At 34.3% G+C, this 11832-nt stretch overlaps 1 protein-coding gene across 1 annotated transcript; it reads left to right on the forward strand.

The window, feature by feature from the left end:
- The first annotated feature begins 559 nt into the window (after nt 1-559).
- On the forward strand, nt 560-7515 carry LOC142626113 (beta-glucuronosyltransferase GlcAT14A). The gene is made up of 4 exons (XM_075799900.1): nt 560-1474; nt 1615-1690; nt 1774-1889; nt 6666-7515. Exons 1-4 carry the CDS (start codon nt 874-876, stop codon nt 7178-7180), a joined length of 1308 nt encoding a protein of 435 aa, XP_075656015.1. The 5' UTR covers nt 560-873; the 3' UTR covers nt 7181-7515.
- The last annotated feature ends 4317 nt before the right edge of the window (nt 7516-11832 follow it).

Below are 11832 nucleotides of genomic sequence, written 5' to 3' on the forward strand. Positions count from 1 at the left end.
GAAAAAAAAAAATAGAGAAGTAAAAAATGGTTGTGAGAGGAATGAGAGTATAGAATATAGTCCTCTTTAAAGAGTCAATTCATTCTCAAAAAAAAAAAAAAAAAAAAGTCAATTAATAAAATTCTTGAATTACATAATGATCCATTCTATTGCAATTTTTTTCCCCTATATAAGCAAATTTTATTAGCATGTGAGCATTTTAACCCCTTGGCTATGTCACTTACAAGGATGGACAGACAGTCCATATCGAAAACATAAGCAAATTGAAAGGACAAGAATGAAAAAATTTAGACCGTATAGGGCAAAAATAAAAACACAACTAATATATTGTGACAAAAATATAATTTAGTCATTTGCTTAAAGGAAAATATTATATAAACAATATTTTTATAACACTTTCACTTAGAAATAAATTCAAATTAGAAGCAATAAAAAATTTACCATTCATGATTTGTTTTTGTTGCTAATGCGTTTTGAAAATTTTGCAATTCACACTTCTCTTTTTTAAATAACCAAAAGTATTTCCATCTCGTGTGCATTTGGCCCATGGCGAGTTTTGGTATCTTGTAATTACGTTGTATGCTTGTACCACTTTATCGGATTAGTACCCGACAAAGGAAAATGTTTGAGAAGAAAAAACAAAAGCAACAATTTGTTGGTGAGGAGAATCAAATACAGTGATAGGAAAAGAAAACAAGAACTTGTAAAATCAAAATGACAGTGAACTCTCTACTCCACACAATCAAACTGGCAAAGGAATTTATTACATCTTCTTCTCAAAAATAGAACTGGCAAATGCATCTATGATCTAACGGCAAATTCCCCAAAACCCAATCCAGAAATTCATTCAAAAAGAAAAGAAACAGAGAAACAATGCAAAACCAATCATCACCTTCATCGTCACCATCGCCATCACCCTCACCCTCACCCTCACCACCAACACAGCACCCCTTCTTCACCACCATTCCAATTCCCAGTCCCAAAGATCACAAAACCACGCTCTACATCATCTTAGCCACTTCTCTCTTCTCTCTCCTCTTCTTCCTCTCTTCCTCTTCCACCTCCACCTCCCAAATCCGACCCGATCCATATCTCTTCCCGACCCACCAAACCTCCTCCGAACCTTCCCCTCCCTCCATCGCCTACCTCATCTCCGGATCCGCCGGCGACTCGGGTCGGATCCTCCGTCTTCTCTTAGCCACCTACCACCCCAAAAACCAGTACCTCCTACACCTTGACCTCACTGCTCCACAATCTGAGCGTGATGGTCTCGCTCTTTCAGTCCAATCTATCCCCATTTTCAAAGCTGCCCAGAACGTCAATGTCGTCGGCAAGGCCGATTACGCTTACCCAAAGGGCTCCTCTGCTATCTCCTTCACGCTCCGTGGCGCCTCTATACTGCTCCGGCTTTCGCAGAATTGGGATTGGTTTGTTACTCTCAATGCCGCTGATTACCCACTTGTCACCCAAGATGGTACTTTTTTCAATTTTCTGTGTGTTGTTGATTCATTTTCTTATGTGGGTTCTTTGTGGTACTGTGTGGTTAAGCTTTTTTTTCGATTTTCTGAGTATTTTTGGTTCATTTTCTTATGTGGGTTTTCTTTGGGCTTGCAGATCTTCTTCACATTTTGTCATATCTACCCAAAAGTCTTAACTTTGTGAATCATTCAAGTTACATCGGCTGGAAAGAGTATGGGTTTTATTTACTTCTCGGATTTGTGTTATTTCAAATTCAACTGCCCAAATTGTATTTGTGTTTTTGGTGGTCTATAGGTCTAGGAAGTTGAGGCCGATAATTGTTGATCCGGGGCTTTATCTTATGGAGAAAAGTGGGATGTTTTATGCTACACAGAAGAGGGAGTTGCCTAATGCCTTCCGGTTGTTTACAGGTTTGGCATTTAATATTTATGCACCATAGGTGTTTGACTGCTTTCCGGTTTATTCAGTTTTAATGATTGTTTAGGAAGTGTGTTATGTTGTGCACTTTGTTGATTGTCCAATGCCAATACTTTGTTTGAGTTACATATACAACGTTGAATTAGTGTGGAGTATTTGAAAACTAATGAATGATAAATATGGCTGAAAGCAAAAATAATATCTAGATTAACTTCTATAGCTATCCTAGAAAGATCTTCAACCATCGAGCTAGGTATTTCCCTGCATGGCCAACTGACAATAAAACCTGTGGACCTTCATCAGTGGGGCTGATTCTGAAGAGCTTGAGAGAGAGAGAGAGTGCTTTCGAAGGATTGGACCTAGAGAGTGAAGTATATTTTGTGGGAAGGGGCTGAGGTTGGCTGACGGCAGGGGAAGGGAGGGGTTGAGCTATGGCATAGATAGGTCTGAGCAACAACTTCTGTTCGATCGTCGAAACAGGAAAATATTAAAAATCAAAATTGAAATCAACTGTGTTAGGAAAAAAAACTGGTCAAAACCGAAAATTTCAACGAGTTTTAGTCAGTTAATTTGAGGAGCCGAGTTTTTTGAATAGTCCAATTGTAGAGCTTTATGGTTGAAGGAAGGAGATAACAACATGAGATTCTACCTATCAAAAAACAATATGAGATTCTACATGGGCTTGTAAATTCTCAAATGCTGTCTAATTTCATTGGCAATGTCAACATCAATGGGGTTGATATTTGGGGGATCAAGAGGTGAAGGAAGGCATCATGTAGTTTTACAAAAAAAATTTGATGAATCAGTATACATATGACTGGGGGTTGAGTGCTTGAACTTCTTACTCTTAATGTTGACCATAGTGTTGGTTAGAAAGATCTTTTAAAGAGTGTGAAGTATATGGATCCATTAAAGAGATGAATGGTGATAAAATATATATATATATATATATATATATATATATATATATATATATATATTTCAGGTCTGGATGGCTTTACCATGAGCTTCCTTTATTGTTGCTGGGTGTGACAAAAGATGATTTTAAGAGAGTAATGTATTCTTTCTATAATGACAGTTTTGTTAATAAGAGCATGAATGCTTCCTTTAGGACTTCAATCCTAAGAAACTAGGTGCATCTAATATTGAGGATTACAAGCCTATCATTTTGATTGGTAGTGCTTACTAGAGTATTGGTAAAGTTCTTGCTTATTGAAGTTGGTCGTGGGTGTATGATCATGAATCATAGCTTCGTTACTCATTTGATGGAGCATTGGGTTTTTTGGATGAAATGGAAGTGAATTGAATTTTGCACTCTGCAGTTATATTCTCTATCCTTAAATGGGAGTCCCTTAGGTTTTTTTGGTAGTTCATAGGGTCTCTGGCAAGGGGATCCTCTTTTCCCTCTTCTTTTTATTTCTGTGATGGAGGCTCTCAGTTGTATGATCAACAGAGTGGTGGAAGGTGGCTTTGTGTCTAATTTTATTATTGGTTCCAATGGAGTTTGTTAATTTCCTATTTATTATTTGCAGATGACACTCATATTTTGTGGATCAAATCTAGAGTATAGATCGGCTTCTCCACATCCATTGTGTATTGCTTTATTTGGAGGCAGTGCTTGACCTCAAAATTAATTTTGGTTAGAGTTAGATTGTCCTAGTGGGGTTTTGTTCCTAATGTGGACAGCATAGCTATATTATTAGGTTGTCATGTGGGAGCTCTTCCTATCCTTATTTAGGTTTGCCCTTTGGATCTCCTTTTAAGGCAAGTTCAACTTGGGATGTTATTGTGGAATGGATGGAGAGAAGATTAGTTGGTTGGAAGAAATTATCTGTCAAAGGGTGGTTGAGTCACTTTGATTGAAAGCTCTCTCTGAAGTGTCCCTACCTACTTCATGTACATCTCATCTCCCCATGCACATGGGAGTGGCTAATAGACTTGAAAAGTTGCAAATTTTTTGTTTTTGTTTTTGTTTTTGTTTTGTTTTGTTTTTTTTTTCGTTTTTGGGTATGTGTGTGTAGGTTTAGGATAAGAGAAGTTGCCTACTGACCACCTATTCTAAACCCGCAGAAGTGTGAGCCTTATGTAATGAGTGCGACCTCTTTGTATTTTAGGTGAAGAAAAGAAATTCCACTCAGTGAATTGGAACACAGTTTGATCCCAGATCATTAGGTGGTAGATTGGGTGTTCAAAGGCTTGGAATCTTTAACCAAGCACCTTTTGGGAAATATCTTTGGCATTTTGCCACGTAGAGGGATTCTTTTTGCAAAACGGTTGTGGGGCTACAAATGGAAAAGGGTTGGGCCAATGGTGCTTAGCTAAGTATAAGGGTGCTTATGGGGTGAGTGTATGAAATTATATTAGAAAAGAATGGAGTAAATTTTCTAATTATGTGAAATTCATTGTCAGGGATGGTAGTGCTATTCTGCTTTGACATGTTGTGTGGCATGGCGATACGCCTCTTATAAATGTGTCTTCCCTGTCCTGCATGATTTGGTGATTGATAAACAAACCACCATCGCTCAATGTATGCATACGCTCAACAATACAGTCTATTGTTTTCCTACCTTTGCTCCTTTAATGATTGGGATCTTGAAACTAGTGAAAGGTTCTTTGAAACTCTTTATTCAGCTCATATTTTAGGGAGTGGCATGGATAAGATGTATTGGGTATTATCTAAGAAACACAGATTTCATGCAAAATCTTTCTATGGGGCTTTACTTTCTTTTATTTATTTATTTGAGATAGTTTCTGTGAGGCTTTACATGGAGATAATAGGGGGATTTTCCTTTAAGAGAAATTTGAATACTAAAGTGCCTAGAAAGGTTGTTTAATTTTCTCGTGGTAAAATCCTCACTATGGACAACTTTTGAAAGCAAAAGATCATCATTGTTGATTTGTGTTTTACATGCAAAAAAAAAGGGGGAAGACAACTATCTTCTCCTTCATTGCGATCTTGCATAGGATGTTTGGTCTATGTTTTACTCTTTATTTGGATTTTTGTGGGGCATGCCTTGATGACAGACATCCTAATCTGTTGGAGGAATGGTTTTAAGGGCTATTAAAGTGCGGACATTTTGAATGCTATCCCTCTGTCTTATGTAGTGCAGTTGGAAGCAAATGTAATTCTAGGTCTTTTGAAGGGATAGAATCCCTTTTGCTTCAGCAGAAGTCCTTTTTTATTAGATCTCCTTGTGATTGGCTTAAGAGCATTGGGGATATTAATGGGTCTTTTTTCAGAGTTATTGTTTCTTTGTAAATTTTACATCCTTGTTGCACGCGCACACAGAGCCAAGAGGTGTAGAGAACTTCGATAGAATACTAACTTACAGAAATTCAAACCATCTATTTTGAAGTCAAATAAATATGTTGAATTGATAGTGATTTGAAAAGAAAAAAAAAAAAAATCAAATATGAGCATATAGGTGAATTCTTTTGAAATTTATTATGATTTGAAGTGTTAGATTTGAATATGCTTTTGCCAGAGTTGCGTCTGATGAATATCATGGTTACATGATGCCATTGGGATGCATACTGGAGGTCTCAAACTGTACCTTAATCCCACACAAAACACCTAGTTTAAAACTGTTAGCTGAGGATTTCACTATCTAGTATTTCAGAATCAATATATATTAGATTTGTATTGTATTGAGGAGTTTTGCTTATGAGCAACATGGCTGTGTATGTGAAATATCCATTTAGACAGACATGCCTCCAACAGTGGAGCTTCTCGGTAACTAGAATGACTAAAAGTCCTCATTATGGAAATGATTATTGCCAGGGCTGTTCGTTAACTTTATTTGCTTCCAATAGTGTAGAGATTTCTGATCTGCAATGCCAAAAATGACAACGGAAGTAACCAAATAGCTCTAGCAATATCGAGACCATTCTTTACTTGTATGTCATTAATTTGTAACTATCATTTGCAATTGTGAGTCATATTGATACCATTTGAAGTTCTGCGAGTGAATAATATGTTATTGCCCTGACCGTTATTGTTTGGATGATTATGGTGCAACTGCAATGTATTGATCTTATGTTATCTAAATTGCTAGTTAAATGTAATTGTGTTGTATTGCACCATTCAAATAATAATTCTGTCTGTATGAATTCTTTTTCATTTTATTTGGAATTTTCCAGTCTCACACTTGGGTATGCAAGTCAGATTCTAATGACCTTTTCCTATATGGCATAAGCTGACACTTTTTTGGATTAGCTTTTGTTGATTTGTTGAAAGTGGTTAAAAGGAAAGTTGTATATAAAAAAAAATAAGTTTCTACAATGGTGTAGATAAGTAAATAAGCTAAAAGAAAAATGCTAATCCAAACGCATGCAATTGCTGCAGTCTTGTGTTAATACCAGGGATTCATTGGGTAAAGAAAAAAAAGGGTAATATACTATTTTGGTTCCTAAATTTTTCTAAAAATGTGTTTTCCATTGCTGTAAGTAAAGGGTTTTTTTAATAGTTTAGAGGCAAAAAATAGAGAGGAAAAGGGAAATTTTTAATAGTTTAGGGATGAAAAACAAACTTTTTAAAGTTTAGGGATGCAAAACAAACTTTTGGTAAAGTTTAGGGAACAAAATAGTATTTTACCAAAAAAGAAAAAAGTAAAATTGTCGCTACCTTGACACTATTAATCCACTCCCTCATGGCATTAGGCACTGCATGCTAGTGAGAGTTTTTAGGAGGACAACTTTATTTTTTCCCAAAGGAAAAGTTGAATAAATTGTTTAACTGACTCATCAGAGTTTGGACTATTTTTATGCAGGTTCATCCTTCTCCGTTTTAAGTCGTAACTTTATTGACTTCTGCATCCTTGGTACGGACAACCTCCCAAGGACTCTACTGATGTATTTTGCAAACACTCCATCATCCCTTTCCAATTACTTCCCTACCATTCTTTGTAATTCCCATAAGTTCAACAGAACAGTCATAAACAACAACTTATTATATGCCACATTTGACAAGTCCTCTAATGACGAGCCTCGCCTGCTCAGTTCTTATGATTTTGAGGTAATGATTCAGAGTGGAGCAGCCTTTGCCACACGATTCAAGTCAGATGATCCAGTGCTTGATCGCATTGACCGTGAGATTTTGGGGCGCAGTCCTGGGAATGTGGTGCCTGGTGGCTGGTGCTTAGGTGAGTCTGGAAATCACACATGTTCAGTTTGGGGAGATTCCAATGTTTTGAGGCCTAGTCTGGGAGCAAGAAGACTTGAAAAACGAATTGTTGAATTGCTATCAAATGGTACATTTCAGTCTCATCAATGTGTAGTTGAATGATCTAAGTCCTGAATCTCACTATAAAGAACCAAAAACCCTCCCCCCAAAAAGGAAAAAATGAGAGTTGAAAGGTTGAAAAATGGCTTGCTTGGATTTGCCATATACCCAAATGAAATTTTAGGACGAAGTTCAATCTGTTGATTTTAGGCGAAACAGGCTTTTTACCTCATTCAAGATGAGATTATTGTAAAGTGTATCTTACAAATGACTTTGCTATTAGGGTTTATCTGGTGTGCCCTTGTGCAAGAGAAATGTGCCCTTTTGTTGTACTCATTTGTTTAGTTTATGATATAAATCTTATATTGTTAGTACAATGTAAACTAAGATTTTTTTTTTCCTCGGTGGAGATCTGAGGATAAGATATAAGCATGTGTGATTTACTGCTTTTTGTGGACGACAGGTCGAGCCGAGTTTGAGACATTGATCTCAGCATCATGTAGTTCTAAAAAAAATAATCTGTTTGAACTAAAATTTGTAAATTTTATTTTAAGTGGACAAAAGGAACCATTTGGGTATTTCTCAACATTTAGGGGTCATTAATTTCAAATTAGAAGAACAGGAAATCTTATAATTTTTAATTCACTAGTCAAGGGGTTTCCCCCCCTTCTTTTATCCATGCATAGAACACATATAGTAAATGAGAGGCAAGAACAAGAACAAGAACTTTAAAGTCTTAAACACTTCTGGTAGACAATATATTTGGTTCACATCTAGTACACCTTAACAAATCCAACATATAGAGTCATACAGTAATTTAACTGGAGGTTTGGGTTCAAGACAATATTATAAAAAAAAAAAAAAAAAAAAGCTTATATTGTAATACACCAGTATAGAATTGAGTAATTTTAGAAATACGACCAATCACACATCCATTTTCACAATTTATTGACTTGTGTGATTGTGAGTGGCGGACAATTTATGCTTTGCGTGCCTTGTGTGACTCACTATTTTATGCCTTAGGTGTCAGAATGGTTGTGCCCTTATGCAGACTTGTATTGAATTTTTCAGTTCTTGCTATTTAAGTAACAAGAATGAGCTGAGATCCAGCATATGCATGCATAAACAAAGTCAGTAACATAAGAACATCGTCCACTAATTGCATTCTTCTTCTCCTTGCAAAACTTGTCACATTTTTCTGATTTGAAGTTGGGGTGACAAAGTTTACTGCTCGGGCGCTCACAGAGTTAGGCTTGGCCTTCCATTAGTGCTATCACATAAAGAATCATTGAAAGAAAGTCAGAATGTGCACCAAATCTAAAGAAATTTGGAAATAAAGAATTCTACTAATTGAAAATTTTCTTATAGTACGACATTTATAGGGATCTAATACATATAGACTATAGGTATTAGATCCTAAACAAGCTCATGACCTGCGTAACCCGATTGATTAGTTTTGGACTGATTGGCTAAGGTTTTTAAATAATATTTTATTGAATTTAGAATTACTATTAAAGAGTTGAACCTTTTTCCCCCCTCAAAGAATCAACGAGTTGAAGGTAAGACAGCATTTTAATTAATAAAGATAAACACAATTAAGCTATAATGGTATATCTCATGCATGCCCGTAGGGTGTAGGGACTATTTCTTTAAGGGTCTAGTTAACAAATGTCATCAAGATATTTGCTAATAAAAAAATTTTAAAAAGTTTTGATACTACTTTTATAAAAATATAAAAAATTATCAAAAAAATTAGTTGTCTTTTTTCTTTTCTTATAAAAAGTTTCTAAAATATTTTCTAAACCAATGACCACTAACTAGGGTTGTAAAGGAATGAAGAAGTTCATGAACAACTCAAACTCGGCACGATAAAAAGTTCATTCATATTCATTTGTTTACAAATAAATCAAACTTAACCCTTAGTTTTAAGCTTGTTTGACAAACAAGTTAAGCCCAAGCAAAAACATGACGAGTTTAGGCTCGTTATAGCTTGATATATGTTTACTAAATAAGCTCATTATCATGACATTACACAGATGTTTTGGAATGTTAATTTATAGCTTATTTATTCATATATGTTTTGGAATGTTAATTTATTTAGATTTGTGAACATTATAGTTGCACGGATGACAAATGTGGATGTAAAAATTGTATTTTGAACAATTACTCAAGCTATAGATAATGAATGATAAATGGATGGATTTAATTATTTATAGTTGTAATTTGAACAATTTTTAATCATGGATGGAATTAGAAGCATGATAAAATGAGTATATTGTTTTTTTTATTTTTACTTGATTTTTGGTGATATAAGCATTTGATGATGCAATTTTTTTGGATCCGAAGCTAAAAAGATTGACTTGAGCTTGAGCTTGACTTGACTAATTAATCGAGTTGAACTCAAGTTTTTTGGCATTTTCATGAGCTCGAGATCAAACATTATTTTAGGCTTGTCTCAAGCTCAAGCTCAAACCAGGCTTGAGTATTTGATTTTTATTGACGAGTCAAGCTCAAACACGCATCACTCGGCAAAACTGAGCTCGTTTACAGCCTCTTAAGGTGTAACATTGATTGAACCATTCTTTGAACTGAAAGATTGATTGAATAGCTATTACTATCTTCTAACATTGATTGAACCATACGGTAACCAATGCGCTTAATTATAAAAAAAACGCTACTATTTATATATATTCTCAACAAGAATATGAATTTGGCATCTAATATTTTTCGTTGGCTTATATGCTATATTGTGAGATAAAAAAGGACTTTAAACGAATAAGTTGGAAAAAAAATGCCAAACACTCTGAATGAAAAGTTTTGAAGCTGAACTGTGGGGGAACCATGTGAGAAAAGAGTAAAGCTATGAAAGGAGGATGATGATGAAGAGTAAAGACGAAGGCAACAATTTTGAGAGTCTAGCCATTATTTACTGATTCTAAATATGAGAATTACTTGGGGTATTACTATTTATAGCATTAATTACTTGGTGCTTACTTTCATGACCAGCCGAGGATATACATGTATGATTAGTAGACAGCTTTATTCAACTTGTAAGACTAACCCCTGAGTTATTGGATATTTGGATGCATAAAAATGTTTGATTGGGATTTGAGGTTGATAACTGCGAGGACAGAAATTGCATTTACTAATTCAGTAGGCCACTATAATTGATTTTTAAACTACTTTTCTTTCTTATTAACCTAAAATATTCAAGCTAACGTTCAGGCCAAAGCAAGAGCTATTAAAACTTACTGAAAATTTTACTCAGACTAACAAAGATAAAACAATTAGTTCTGCAAGCTTGATCAACCAAACAGCAAATTAGACTGGAACCAAGCATTAACAATATGAAAATTTTACATAGATATTTATTATAAATGGATGGAATAACCATTTAGGGAGTGATTTGTCCGCCAAGGGATATCATTTTTTTTTTTTTGTTGCTAATGTGGGTGTTTAGACTTCAGGCTCTCCAAGCACCTAACTATTCTACCAGCCACAAGATATCTATTTAAGTTGAAAGAAATTAAATTTTTGGGTAATTACACTATTCTCCCTTAAGGTTTGAGAGAATGACACTTCACTCCAAACTTAAAAATTAAAAACATTCCCTCCCTTGATGTTTAAAGAAATTAATACTCTCCCCCGCTTTTGTTTATTTCGGTAACGAAATATTAAATTTTTATGAAAATTTCTTTATAAAGTTTAAAAATAATTAGTAAAAAAAAAAACTAATAAGTTTTTTTAAAATATTCAAATTTATCAAGCACCAAAACACTTTCAATGGCAAATCTTTCCATAACCCGTTGAAAAAAGAAAAATATATAATAAGCAAAATTTACACTTAATATTTTAAACTTTAATTAAAAATTTAAAACATTGAATTTTAATTATGAAATAAGATAATTTTGGAAACATGCCCTTAAGCAAAGAGCATATTAGTACACAACATTTTTAATATTAATTTAATAAAGTTTGGTAAATTGGATGTCAAGAGGGGAAGTGTTTTTTCCCCCCTAAAATTTGGAGTGGAGTGTCATTTCTCCAAATTTTAAGGGGAGTATAATTACCTCTTAAATCTTTAATATTGCGTAGTATATACTCATATTAGAAAAGCTTATTTCAATCTTTTTTTTTTTTCTTTTCAATCATTTTTTTTTCTCTAAAAGTTCGTTTAGTTGGGAATGAAAAAGTATAAAGATAGAAAAATGGTAGGGATGTAAAAGTGGTGGGATAGAAAATATTTAATTTTCCTTCATGTGTGTTTGATTGAGGGGTGGAAATGTGGATGGGTAAAAAAACTCTTTTGTTTGATTAAGAAGGAAAATGAGATGATAGAAAATTGTGTTTGTTTAAATTTACTCTCATGCTCCTATAGCATAAAAATAATTTAATAATTTATAATAATAAAAATATGGACGTTAACTTGTTAAGCATGAAAAAAAAAAAAACGTTGAAGGTGGAGAGGGGAAAATGTGTAATTTTCCATCTTATGTCTACTTTCTCCCTTATTTTCTCCCCAATTTGGTGAAAAACCCCACTTTGCACAAAATGTGGGCTCACTAAAAAAATTATTTTCTCCTCATTTTTCATCTCTCCAACCAAACGCACAAACTAACTATTTTCTCTCTTCCATTTTCTATCGCTCTTGTTTTAACTCCTACTAAATAGAATCTAAAGCTTTTTAGAATGGACAAAATTTAGTTACAATACAT

This window comes from Castanea sativa, chromosome 2, assembly GCF_040712315.1.
Source record: "Castanea sativa cultivar Marrone di Chiusa Pesio chromosome 2, ASM4071231v1".
NCBI classification, from domain to species: domain Eukaryota; kingdom Viridiplantae; phylum Streptophyta; class Magnoliopsida; order Fagales; family Fagaceae; genus Castanea; species Castanea sativa.

Excerpts from the sequence above, each read along its gene's own strand:
- LOC142626113 (XM_075799900.1), top strand. The coding sequence starts at position 874 with ATGCAAAACCAATCATCACCTTCATCGTCACCATCGCCATCACCCTCA. Across the intron at positions 1,475-1,614 it reads CCCACTTGTCACCCAAGATG|ATCTTCTTCACATTTTGTCA; the intron begins GTACTTTTTTCA and ends TTGGGCTTGCAG. Across the intron at positions 1,691-1,773 it reads AGTTACATCGGCTGGAAAGA|GTCTAGGAAGTTGAGGCCGA; the intron begins GTATGGGTTTTA and ends GGTGGTCTATAG.